Consider the following 13,990-nt stretch of genomic DNA (forward strand, 5'->3'; position numbering starts at 1 on the left):
CACTCCCTCCTGAAGATGGCAGTCTAGACAGTTATCAGGTAAACTGGTAAATAAGACAGTTTCAGGTCATGCTTTCTGCTGTGAAGAAAATAAAGCAGGATAATGAGCCAGTGTCATGGGGAGAGGGGCGCGTTAGGCGGGCACACAGGGAGGGCCACACTGATGGCGTGGTGCTTGAGCTGAGGTCAGAACGGTGAGAAGCCAGTGGGCCATGGCCTGGGCATTGTGTATGTGGAGGGGAAAGAGTAAACTCCAAGATCCCAAGGTGGAAAGTGAACTTGTCACATTCAGAAATCAGGGTGGAGGTTAGCATAACTAGCTAGAGTGTGGTGAGCGGGCTGCCGTATCACCAATGCCTTGTGGGCCACGGTAAGGAATTGGGGCCTTATTTATGAACTTGGAAGTCTCTGGGTTCTTTTCCTGGGGGCCACATACACCCATGGTTTGAGGACAGCATTGAGAGTCCACAAAACTACAAAGGAAAAATTGGCCGGGCGCAGTGGCTCACACCTGTAGTCCCAGCACTTTGGGAGGCCGAAGTGGGCAAATCACTTGAGGTCAGGAGTTCGAGACCAGCCTGGCCAACATGGCAAAACCCCATATCTACTAAAAATACAGAAATTAGCTGGATGTAGGGGCACGTGCCTGTAGTCCCAGCTACTTGGGAGGCTGAGGCAGGAGAATCGCTTAACCTGAGGCGGAGGATGCAGTGAGCCCATATCATACCACTGCCCTCTAGCCTGAGTGACAGAGTGAGACTCCATCTCAAAAAAAAAGAAAAGAAAGATTAACATCTATATATATTTTCTAAGTTCAAACAGAAATGTAGTATTTCTTTCAATTATGAATGTGGGCAACAAAGGTTCGTGGTATTAACCATTCCTGTGACTTTGTCACCAATGGTGTTAACTTAGTGTTGCTATGAGACCCATTTCCAGCTCTTGCTATGTAAAGAGATGCCACCATACTAGAGAAACTGTACACATATTGATAACTGTATTGCTGTGTAGTCATTTTAAAATAAGAGGTTAATAGGTACCTGCAGACTATTAAAGAGGTCCATGGCATAAAAAAAAGACTAAGAAGGTGGGCTGGGCTCGGTGGCTCATGCCTGTAATCCTAGCACTTTGGGAGGCTGAGGCAGGCGGATCACCTGAGATCAGGAGTGTGAGACCAGCTTGGCCAACATGATGAAACCCCATCTCTACCAAATATGCAAAAATTAGATGGGTGTGGTGGCGCATGCCTGTAATCCTAGCTATCCTGGAGGCTGAGGCAGGAGAAATTGCTGGAACTCAGGAGGTGGAGGCTGCAGTAAGCCGAGATTGCACCACTGCACTCCAGCCTGGGCGACAGAGTAAGACTTTGTCTCTCTCACACACACGCGCGCGCATGCACACACACACACACACACAGCGTAAAAAGGCAATATGGACAAGAATGGCATCATCTGCTTTAGCTTTCCCAAAGACCTCTCTGGCTGCAGTGGGAAAGGGGATTGTAAGAAGCCGTACTGCACATGAGCTCTGTTTACACAGGGTCTTAGATTTAACCCTCACCACATTCAGAAGAAGTAGACAGTATCTTGCCTATTTTAGAGATGAGGAAACCGAAACTCAGATTTCTAGTAATTGCTCAGTTGGTGAATGGCAGGGCTGGGATTCAAACACGCATCTGCCTGACCCCAAAAAGCAAGAGGATTCCTGGGCCAGTGAATGGGAGCCTGTTACAAGAGGGTCAAGGGTGAATAGTATCTGCTTGGCCTCATGAGCCAGCTTGGACACATGATTTCACCTGCAAATGACCTGCCAGCCCCCTTCTTTCCTTAGTATGGTTTCTTTCCTAAAATCTGCCCTCCACAGGCCAATAACACAGCCTTGTGCTGGGCCAACTAAATATTTCATGGGGACTTTAATTTAACTCTAAAGAAATTCATCCAGCCCCCAGAGTAAGCTGTAACCTCGAGAAATAGCGCCAGGGAGCACTTGGACCTGCAGGTGACATTGCCACTTCCCCAGGAATGCTAATAGTCCTCTCGGTCTCTGCCTCTTCAAGCATTGCTGTGGATGGGCTCGGCCCAGTGAGCAGGGATGATTTCTACAAACATGGGCTTACATTGGTTAGCAAAGACGTGTGTGTGTGTGTGTATGTGTGTGTGTGTGGGTGTGTGTTGGCACAGGTGAGCAATTCAGTGCTATTTACCGTTCCCTTATTCCCTGATCTTTGTTTTCATATCCTGGTTCTGAAAGAAGGGAGAAATGGCGAGGTTGGCATCCAGTCTCCCCAGTGGACAAGGACACCAAATATTTTGCAGGTGCCATGTGACCCCTAAGAGTTTCTCCTTGTCTCCAGCCCGCAGCGGGTGGTGTGGGCAGACAGCCTGACTCATGTGGCAGGAGAGCAGATGTGCGCGTTCCCAGGCATGTGACGCTGAAGTCTAAGGGATGAGCCTTGTGGATGCTTGCGTGGGCCAGGAGTGGGAGTCAGCCTCCCCGGTTCCTGATCTCATTGCCCTGCAGTTTGGTGACCCCAGTGAGTCCTGGCAAGTTCCCTGGGCATCTCAATAGGTGAGGGTGGGAGGGTAAACTGATCAAAAGACAGGAAGCCAGCAGATAATGTAATTTGAAATGGGCTGAGATGCAGATGTTATTCTGCTCAACTGCACAGCACAAAAGACGGGGGCCTGTGGAGAATTTGGAAGCAGCTCCGTGGAGCCGGTCTTCCGGCCTCTGGCTCAGCCTGGGCCTGTCATCTCCATTCCTTCCCAGGCTGTAATTAACACCCGTCCGCTGACAGCTGCTTTAAGCTGGAACGGAGCATGGGGCCCTTCCTCTTCTGGTTGGGCGTCGGATATATGACGATGTTCTAGGTGTTAGAGGGAACCGGGTCTTGGGAGCGGGGCAAGGGGAGAAGGGCGCCCTCTAGTGGGAAACCTAGGGCTTCAAGTCTTCCTTAGGTGGAGGATGAGGACTTATGTCTGACCTGAATCTAGGGGTTCTAATGTTCCAGCCTTCTGACAAAAATCCCTCCTGCATACAGGCGTCTGTCAGAAATCAGCCCGCTTCAGCTGCCAGCAAGAAGGGGCTTGAGGGCAGGCTACGTTTAGAGGGGGTCCCCTCCTTAGCCACACTGTTGGCAGCACTGGCTCTTCACTAGGGACCTACCGCGTGCCCACTTGGGGAAAGTTCCTATAAACAGTGCAGAAATAATAAATCCGAGCTCACAGTCCTGAGAATGTGTAAATGGGGTCTGAAGCTAGCTTCCTTCTTGTCCTAGCTGTGTGTATTTGAGCAAATTATGAACCTCGCTGGGTCTCAGCTTCTCGGTCTCCAAAACAGGGCTAATGGCAGCTTTGAAATGGTGTTTACGTTAAGATTTTAAAAGACTTGATCCCTGCTTCAAGAAACTTATCTAATGTGGAGATAAGATATGCAGACACATGTCAACAGCAGTACTAGTAAGAGCTAACGTTTATTGTGAGTTATCTGTGTCAGGCCTAAGCTTTGTGCGGGTTGCTCACTTAATTCCCATAGAAGCTCCATGGAGGTGGGAACTATCATTATCCCTACTTCATCAATGAAAACACTGAGGCACAGAGAAGTTAAGGTTACGCAGCTCAGAGTTGGAGTGGGAGCCCAGGCCTCCTGTTCTAATACAAGGAAATTTATAGCATGTGCCACGGCGGGTGGCACGAGCATTGCCTTCTCTCTTTGGCGACAGAGGAGGGAGGGCTTATGCCTAGGAAGATGATCAGAGAAGGTTTTATGAGGGTGGTAAACTTTGAATAGATCTTGAAGAGCAGGTGGAGTTGATGGTTGGACTTTTGATATGGGGTAAATATAACTGAAGAAAAGCACAAGGTGTGTTGAGAGCCAGCTGAGCTGGGCTGGCTGCAGGGGAGGGGCAGTGTCTGGGAGAGGAGTGATGGAGGCGGGGCTGAACTTGTAGCAGTAGGCAGACCATGAGGGCCAGACTCCCACGCTGGACTGCAGAGGAGTGGGAGTCGTGAGTAATTTCTTAAAGAGGTAGGGCAGGTATAGTTGTGGTGGTGCATAAGTGAGTTTTGCTAGAAATATGGAGCACCTGCTTTATTCCAGGTCATGTGTTTTGTGCATTATATGTATTATTTCCTTCGTCCTCATAACATATATGAATTGGCAATTATGAACCCCATTTTACAGATAAGAAAAGTGAGCTAGGAGAGGATATCATACCTATCTAAGGTCACATAGTTAGTAACTGGCAGGGTTAGGACTTGAACCCAGTTTGACTTGGCGCCAGTGACCCAGGCGATGTAGTCACAAGACGGAGCAGGTAGAGGGAAGGAGAGCTGTGTCCTTGACCTTGGCCTTATTAGGAGGGCCCCTGCAGGGACTGGAGAGAAGGGCAGGCTAGGAGGCTTGGCAAGACAAGGACTCAAGCACCCCTTGGTCATTGTACCATGGAGGTCATGCTGACCTTGGCTAGAGTGACATTGGTGGAGTGGTGGGGTGAAGACCAGATTGCCTGGAGTGTGGTGATATACCCAGCAAGGGAGTGATGAGAAAAGTGCAGAGGGCCCTTTCTTGCCTCCCTTACAGTGGATTGAATGTGTGGCAGATTCAGCATGCAGACTCTGAAGCCAAATTACCTGGGTTTGAATCCTGGCTCTGCCACTTACTTGCTGTGCAACCTGGAGCAAGTTACTTGACCTCTCTGTGGCTCAGTTTTCTCATCTGTTAAATAGGGATAATAATGGTAACCTATCTCACAGAGGTTTTGTGGGTACCGAGTGAGGTAACATGTAAAGGGCTTAGTTCAGTGCCTGACACACAGGAAGGGATATGGGTGTTGCTGTATTGATATTACACGTCCGATACTGTAGGACATTCACTGTAGAAAATACTTCAGGGCCTTCTGATTGCTCTCTGGGGCATTGCATCCTCTGCTCCCCACCTGCCTCTCCCGCCTCATCTTACAGCATGCTCCTGGCCGTGTGTTCTAGCCACTTTGGCCTTCCTATAGCCCCTGAAAGCACCAAGCTCCCTCCTGCATCAGGGCCTTGACCCTTGCTGTGCCTTCTGTGGGAATGCTCGCCCAGGCCTCCTCACTGGTTATTCCTGTTCAGGCAGCTGAGTTTCGTCTGCAGAAAGCCCCTGTGGATCTCCCAGGCTCTGTCCAAGCCCTGTTTCACCTTCTCATGGTGCTATGTATAACACCTCTATAAACACCGCACATGTGCAATTTTGCAATTTTTTTTTCTTTTTACAATCCCGATACCTATTCTCCTTCTCCATTGGCCCGTAAGTTTTTTGCTGTCAGAGACCATGCCTGTATTTGTTCGCCATAGTATCCCAGCACCTTGCATGCTGCCTGGTGCAGGGCAGAGGGTCAGTGAAGAGTCGTGAGGGTACACTGAGCATTAGAAAGGAGGAAATAGGCGGGGAGGGGCATTGGGCTCTGCAGACAGCTCCCACCCACCCTGAAATCCCCCAGTGAGCTCTGCAGCCCCGTGTTACCTTCAACCCAGATCCTCATCCAGAGTCAAATGTGCATCATCCCTTCCAGGAAAGCCAGGCTTGCTGGGTGCAGAGCTGCTTCCAATCTGGGTGTTTACGGATAACGCCAGCCTCATTTTCACAGCCCCAGGCCTGGACTTGCTTGGAATTCCATAAGCGTTTTCAACATATAGGGGCTCTCCGGAGACAATTACCTTAGAATGAAGGTTTCCAGGAATGCTCAGTACAACCTTCTTCAGGGTAGCGTTTTCTCATCCCAACTGTAGCTTCCCAAAGCTTTCCAGAGTTAAGTAACACAATTGCAGAGTTAAATGACATCAAAGAATGGGAGGCACTCTGCAGCCCGAGCAGCCGGTGAAACAGGAGACGTGGAGGCCTGACTTGTAAAGTTGTAGAAAGCTGCTGGAGTGGAGAGGGGGCAGGGGCAGCTGGCCTCCCCAGGGGCAGAAAGCTGGGGGGAGGGGTGCAGTGTAAAAAAGTCAGAGAAGAAAGATCTGGAAGCTGATCAGAGATAACAGAGAGGATCTGAAAGAGAATTCAAAGGGAGCTAGAGAGGCCATTTAATTCATTCTCCCCAAAGGAGAATCATCTATCAAGGAAAGGGTTGGGGAGAATGACTGGCTTTCCAAGCTAGGAACTGGATTTTTCCCAGAGTTTTCCAAAGGATGGGACAGCATGAGGTCTGGGAGGCCTGGACCCCACATGGGTCCACAGAGACAGACAGTCACACTAGAGAAGCACATTGTGTCAGCACAGCTGTGCATGTAATCCAGGCCACCCAGGAAAGGCCACAGGGGGCTGAGTGTCTGGGGGCCATGGTGAGCAGTGAGGGCTGCACATACACAGAACAGGCCTGCCTGCCTCCAAACACGCCCACAACTCATCATGGGTCAAGATCTGTTTCTAAGCCCTTGCTAAGATAATCCTTATTGTCAAGTTCAGCAGCAGCAAAAGCATTGTCATCCCAACCACACTTACTGGCTACTTAAGTCAAACCAGGCCCCTTGCTCAGCACTTACAGACATGGTCTTATTCGTCTTCTCAACAGTTCTAGGAGCTAGGTACTGTTATTATCCCTGGGTTATAGAGAAGCAAACTGAGGCTTAGAAAAAGCTGAATAAATGACTTGCCCAAGGTCATACACCAAGTAAGTGAGTTCGAGTCCAGGTAGGTCTAGCCCATACTGAAAGCTAAGTTCCCCTACCCCCTCTACTGCCTTAATAACCCCTTACTAATATGGCAGCACTCTACAGTTTGTATGATTTATAAAGCTCTTCCACAGCCATCATCTGTCTTGACTCTCACATAATAATGACAGGCAGGTATTGCCCCATTTTACAGTGGAGAAAAATGAGTCCCAGAGAAGGGAGGTGAGTCGCACATGGACATTTGGATGGCAAGGCTGCAGAGGCATTGGCCGGTCTCCTGACTCACCCCATCCTCCCATTGGCATGACTGTGTGTAAGAGGGGGCAGCCAGGCCAGGTAGACGAGGCAGGCCTGAGGCTGCAAGAGGTCAGTGCCATGGTGCTAGGGCGTTGCTGAGTGGGAGGGAGGGAATTTTCCCCGAAAGGGGGCAGCAGCTGTCTGAAAAAGAAGAGGAGGGAGATGGGAAGGCTTTGCTGGCTTCCAGTGGTCCCGGATCTGGTGCTGCCATTAGACCACTCACATGCCCTTCTCAGGAAACCCAGAGTGGGAGCAGCGGGCCCAGGCGGATGCAGACCGCAGCCTTGTTGTGAAAGCTCATCTTCCTCCCAGCCAGGCCCACGTCCCAGGAGAAGAGCAGTGGCCACACCGAGCCTTCAGGCTTTGATAGGAATGGTGGCGGCTGCATGGCCCCTATTAATCTCCAGGAGGCCAAAGAGAGTATGTTTTGGAAGTCACCTCCAGACTGGCTCCCGTCTGCCCTCCCCTTGTAAACTCTACAAACATCCAGGAGATAAAAGAGGGGATCTCTTAGAGGCAGAACACAAAGCTCTTCAAAGAACACTTTCAGTCAAAAATAGGGAGAGGAGAGAGGTCTTTCTCTTGGAGGGAATGTATTTATATACCCCTGTGCGGGCGCACATCCACCCCATGCCACAGCCAGGAACCTGGGATGCCTGGAGCAATCTCTGCTTCCCTTCACCAGTCCTTTTCTTCCTCCCACAGACCTACCCGCTGGCTCTAATGGTCTCAACCTTTTCTGGTTTCCCATCCCCCCGGGTTATGATTTTAGACCTGCCTTCCCCAGATGGTATTGTACCTTTCTGACCTTTCTGGATTTCTTTCCCTAAAATAAAATGTCCCTGCTAGCTGCTGCTCTTCGCTGACTAGTCTGGTCATCAGTTTCCTCCTCAAAGTATTCAGTAGTGCTGACCACCATCACCTATTTAAGCAAAGTGGGGCCATTCATGTAAGCTCTGCCTCTTCTAGCCAGGTCCATTAAAGAAGGGCATTTTACAACTGGAAAGAGGTTTAGACAGCCTCCACTTGAACCCTTTCATTTTACAGTTGAGAACACTATTTCAGATGGTGGAATAATTTGCCTAAGGTCGCGATGAGGTTGTGGCTCTCCAGTGACAACAGCCAGGGCTTCTTATTGGTTTTAAATTTTAAAAATTTGAGAGGCCGAGGCAGGTGGATCACCTGAGGTCAGGAGTTCGAGACTGGCCTGGCTAACATGATAAAACCCCATCTCTACTAAAAATACCAAATTAACCAGGTTTGGTGGCATACACCTGTAGTCCCAGGTACTTGGGAGGCTGAGACAGGAAAATCGCTTGAACCCAAGAGGTGGAGTTTGCAGTGAGCCAAGATCATGCCATTGCACTGCAGCCTGGGCGAGATAGAGTGAGACTCTGTCTCAAAAAAATAAAAATAAAAAATAAAATAAAAATTGTATTTACTTTGAAGCATTCAGAATGTCAACCAAACAGCTGCAACTTTTTGGAGGGCTTTTTTGTTTTTTTTTTTGAGACAGAGTCTCGCTCTATCCCACCCAGACTGGAGTGCAGAGGTGCGATCTTAGTTCACTGCAACCTTCGCCTCCTGGGTTCAAGTGATTCTCCTACCTCAACTTCCTGAGTAGCTGGGATTACAGGCGTGAACCACCACATCTAGCTAATTTTTGTATTTTTTGTAGAGACAGGGTTTCACCATGTTGGCCAGGATGGTCTTGATCTCTTGACCTCGCGATCCACCCACCTCGGCCTCCCAAAGTGCTGGGATTACAGGTGTGAGCCACCGCGCCCGGCCAGCTGCAACTTTTTGTTTTTGCAATTACAGAGTGGTACTCAGTTAACAGAACAACAGTTGTTGTGTGTAAGCCTCATCAGAGTCAACTAAAGATGAATAAACCACCACCCCATACATAACTAATTTGTGCTGCGCACCAACAAGAACCTGCTTTAAATTTTTGTGCCAACTTACAACCCCATTCTATGCCAGGCAAGATTAGTGACTACTAAAAATACCACCAAGACAGGGTTATCTGAAGACACATTCTTAACTATTAAAAAAAAAAAGACACTACGATTAAAAAGCAAATTCTACATTGCCTTACATTTCACTTATTTTCTTTAAAAGGAATGAGTTGTGTATGGTGGCTGGTGGGGGATGTTAAGTTCTTTACGTACAAGAAAAAAATGCTCTAGAACCAACTTCATCATCATCCCGGTCTTCATCTTCTTCATCTTCCTCTTCATCTTCCTTGTCTTCCACCTCTTCCTTTTTTCCCTTGCTTTCTTCAGCCTTGATAGCTCTCTTTTCTGCCTCATCAGGCTTTCCTTTAGCTCACTTTGCAGCAATATCCTTTTTGGGTTTCTCCTTCAGCTTCGCAGCCCTCTTTTCACATGGCTGCTGGTCATCTGCAGTGGTGTTAGTCCACATCTCCCATGTGGTGTCAGTGCACATCTCCCGGTTCCTCTGCAACATCACCAGTAGATAAGCCAGGATGTTCTCCTTTGGTTTGGGGGCAATACTCAGGACAGAACAAGAAAAAGGCCAAAGGAGGCCTCTTGAGTGCATTGGGGTCTTTTAACATTTTTTCTGTCTCCCCGTTAGGAGAGATACAGGCTTCATTTCTCTTTCATAACAGGCCTTTTCCGCCTTTACCCTGTCTGCAGATTTTCCCTTCTCTTTAGCAGACGTGGCCTTCCAGCACTGAGTACTTCTGAGAAAACTCTGCGAAGCTGACAGAGACAGCTGGGTGCTGCTTCTTCTGCTCCTCCCAGCAAGTTTGCACAGACTGTGCATCTGATGAGATTTTGCCTCTTGGATTCTTAGGGTCTTCTTTGCCTGTGTTTAGCTATTTTTCCTCAGCAAGGCACAGAGCTGCCCATTGCCCATCTGGTTCTCACTTGCCCTGGTGCTGTCTCGATGGAGCTCAGTGTACTTCAATGGCTGTGAAAGCAGGAGCCAGACACCAAAAGCCAGGTCTTCTGATGTCCTATTCCCTGTTCTTTCCTCTGGAGAGCATGCCCACCCCTCCCAGCCTGGCCCCCATGTATCCCCCAGGAGGCAGAGGAGCAGAAGGGCTTGATGAGTTCTCATTGTAACATGCCCCTCAGCATTCTACATGCCCTTCAGCCTCCCACACCAGCGATTCCTGGATGGAATCGCAGTCCCAGCGCCCTATCTTATTAGTTTGGTTTCATGGCACATAATCTCTTTATCTGAAGGCTGCTTTAGAGCATCATGTCTTTTTTTTTTTTTTTTTTTTTGAGTCGGAGTCTTGCTCTGTTGCCCAGGTTGAGTGCAGTGGCATGATCTCAGCTCACTGCAACCTCCATCTCCTGGGTTCAAGAGATTCTCCTGTCTCAGCCTCCCGAGTAGCTGGGACTACAGATGCACACCACCACACCCGGCTAATTTTTGTACTTTTAGTAGAGACAGAGTTTCACCATGTTGCCCAGGCTGGTCTTGAACTGCTGACCTCAGGTGATTTGCCCAGCTTGGGCTCCCAAAGTGCTGCGATTACAGGCGTGAGCCACGACTTCCAGCCGTGTCTTTTTAACTAAGGTGAAATAATGAATACACATGTTTCGGAATAATCTGATCCTGTGTGATTGTTGCTGATACCCCAGTGCATTCAAGCCAAAGTAGATAATTACTCCTCTGTACTGAGAATATAATATTAAATGCAAAAAGCAACCTCCAGGAAACCTCCATGGCTTCTTTCAGCTTGTCACTGCCCTTTCTTTTCTCCTTCCCTGCCTCCCTTATCCCCAGCGTCCTCCTGACCTGGGACAAAGGAAAGAAAAACAGGAGCTGGTGGGAATGTGCCAACAATGTGTGCATGAAGCAGTTTCGCTGTTTGTAGGGAAGTGTCAGTGAGTGAGTAGATAGAAATGCCCTGTCCAAACATGGGGCAAAAACCCTCCCTGGGCATGTGGTCATTCTCCGTGTGCCCAGGAAGAACCTGGCAGTGAGCTGCTGTTCGTTTCCAGATGTGTCTCTATAGGGACATGTGGAATTGTTCTGGCATAATGTCACTGTTGGCCAACTTTTATTGACTTGTGAAATGATTTCCAAATTTTAATCCAAAGTTTGCCCTTTTTGGAGGAAAACGGGGTGTGAGGAAAATAAACTTGTGGATAGAGTTGTTGACTTTGGCTAATTGATTTGGATTTTTTTTTTTTTTTTTTTGAGACGCAGTTTCACTCTTGTTGCCCAGGCTGGAGTGCAATGGCAGGATCTTGGCTCAAAGCAACCTCTGCCTCCCGGGTTCAAACGATTCCCAGGCCTCAGCCTCCCGAGTAGCTGGGATTACAGGCATGCACCACCACAGCCAGCTAATTTTGTATTTTTAATAGAGATGGGTTTCTCCATGTTGGCCAGGCTGGCCTTGAACTCCCGACCTCAGGTGATCTGCCCGCCTTGGCCTCCCAAAGTGCTGGGATTACAGGCGTGAGCCACCGTGCCTGGCTGGATGCTTTTTAAATAACAAGAGAAGGGACTGGATGCCACATTTACCTCTTTCCCATTTAATCACTTTTGATTTTTCTAATCTTGCCATCTTTTCTTCAGTTTCTTCGTTCCAGCCCATTTAACTCTTGTTTTCCCCCTTCAAGTTTCAGGTAGGACTTGGCTACCAATTTGGTTCATTTCTGTTGCCTGACGCCAATGCTCAAAAGCTGAATTCAAATCAGTGCCACTGTTGTGGAGTGGCTGAGGCTCTGAAAGGCCCAAGCAACCCTCTAAAGAGTTCCCCAAATGAAGGCGCTAACAATCTTCTAATCAAACCTCACTTTGAACCCAAGGGTTGATTCACTTGGTAGCAGTCATCAGCACTATCTTGGAGAAATACAGAATGAGTCATTCACATTTTCTATTTTGTATTAAAAATCTCTTTCACCCGCACTCTAGTTGCTTTTAAGGATGATCTCACCGTGTAATGCTCCGAGTTTGTTAAGCTGTGCTGGATCATGTGACTGCTTTATGGGGTGGAACCTGAATTGGTGATGGAGGATCGGGGTTGAGGGGGAGAAAAAACTGACCTTTGCCAATTAATTTATCCTTCCTGTACATAAATCATAATTCCCTTGTGTGTAAAATGAGGGCCAGCACATCTATCTCCCTACTTTCTTAGCAGTCTTTGTATGTACAGTCATTCAGAACTGATTCACCTGTTTGTAGATTGTTGGACCACACTTCACTTTTCTTAGTTCATCTTTTGCATCAGCTGATCTACCAGCGTTAGAAAATGTAAATCATTGTAGGCTACTCTGAGGTACAGCACCCAGCTCATAAAAACATGGCTCTTAACACTTAGTACAGTATAAGTTACAATCATCGGGGCAGCTTTTTACAAATGCAGATTCCTGGGTCCTACCACCAGAAAGTCTGATCCAGGAGGTCTGGGATGAGACTTAGGAATTCACATTTTAATTGACCCAGCAGGCGATTCTGAGGTAGGTGGTCCCATAGACAGAGTTTTGAGAACCACCACAGAGGATTGCTAGGAAGGACCTGGCACTCTCGACTCTACATCCTTGATTTATGGATGAGGTTAAGGAAGCCTAGAGAAGTGAAATGACTAGTCCAGGTTGGTTAGTTAGTTGTTAGAGCAGAGCATGGATTAGAACTGAGCATGGATTAGAAAAGTTCTGGGCTTTTCCCATTTCACCATCTGCAGGAGAGTAGACTAATAGGAAACAGATTTGCTTTCAACAGGGTGGATTTAAATTAGATACAACGAAGAACTTCCTGACATAGAAGAGTATTGAGGAAGTCTACAGCATCTTTTCCAGAAGGCTTTAATTCAGGGCTGACTCTCATCAGATGTGGGCCCTTGAGGTACAATTTGGAGGCAAGGGGAAAGGAAGGAAGCCTCTCTTCAACAAATGCTGGTTGTTTTGCATTAAAGGGACCAGAGACTCTTCTTATGGGTCTGCTAATGATGCCTGAAGTTTAACCTGGACAGTGACATAAGTGGCCCGTGATCCAGGAGGCTTGAATCCTAGCCCTGGCTGGGATGAGCTTTGTGACGTTGGGCCGCTTGCTCTGTTTCCTGGTCTCTGCTTCCTCACTGTGGGACGAATGGGGTTCCATTAAAGTTTTTCTGATTTCTGTGGTTCCAGCATTTTTACTTTTCATTGTAACCCCCTTCAACAAAGTTTCATATGCACCATAGGCACTCAGTGGAGGTTTGTCCGCTAAACAAAACAAACACTATTCAGTATCGAGAATGGGCCAGATGTGGTGGCTCACGCCTGTAATCCCAACACTTTGGGATGCCAAGGCAGGTAGATCACGGGGTCAGGAGTTTGAGATCATCCTGGTCAGCATGTTGAAACCCTGTCTCTACTAAAAAAAAATAAAAATTAGCCAGGCATGGTGGCGCATACCTGTAGTCCCAGCTACTGAGGAAGCTGAGGCAGGAGAATTGCTTAAACCGAGGAGGCAGAGGTTGCAGTGAGAGGAGATAGCACCACTGCACTCCAGCCTGGACAATAGAGCCAGACCCTGTCTCAAAAAAAGAAAAAAGAAAAAAAAAGTATTAAGAATGCAGGAGCCCAATCTTCCAGTTTCCCCCTCCCAAGCCCCCTACCCTAGGACACTTAGAGACTGTCTCTGAACAGTCTGGTAGTGACACCCCTGTTTTCAAAATTATTTATGTATTTAAAGGGATCTAACGGTAAGTGAGTATGAATTATAGCTTCAATATCCATGTACCTTTATGAGTGATCATTCAGATCTGGACTATGCTATGTTGACTTAGAGCCGCTCCTCAAGCAAGAAGTCAGACCAGCATCACATCTCCAATAGCAGTGACGGTTGCTGGTCGCAAGTCTCTGTGCCTCATCTCCTATGGCCACCCCACTGACAGGCTGTTTCTGTTCCTTTCAGAAAGCAGATCTGGCTGTGGCAGGCCTCACCATTACAGCTGAACGGGAGAAGGTGATTGATTTCTCCAAGCCATTCATGACTCTGGGAATTAGCATTCTTTACCGTGTTCATATGGTAAGAGACTTATTTTATAAGCATTTATGTCATTAAAGTTATTTGCAT

The 13,990-nt window shown here is 47.9% G+C and overlaps 1 protein-coding gene across 1 annotated transcript in view; it reads left to right on the top strand.

The window, feature by feature from the left end:
- The window catches only part of GRIK4 (glutamate ionotropic receptor kainate type subunit 4), a 388,236-nt gene that overhangs the window by 324,487 nt on the left and 49,759 nt on the right, over positions 1-13,990 (top strand). The window contains exon 15 of the mRNA XM_021671204.2: positions 13,829-13,942. Within this exon, the coding sequence (XP_021526879.1) occupies positions 13,829-13,942 (114 nt within the window). The remainder of the gene's footprint in view (positions 1-13,828; positions 13,943-13,990) is intronic.

Source organism: Aotus nancymaae, unplaced genomic scaffold (assembly GCF_030222135.1).
Source record: "Aotus nancymaae isolate 86718 unplaced genomic scaffold, 86718_ANA_hifiasm-v0.15.2.pri h1tg000012l, whole genome shotgun sequence".
Taxonomy (NCBI): domain Eukaryota; kingdom Metazoa; phylum Chordata; class Mammalia; order Primates; family Aotidae; genus Aotus; species Aotus nancymaae.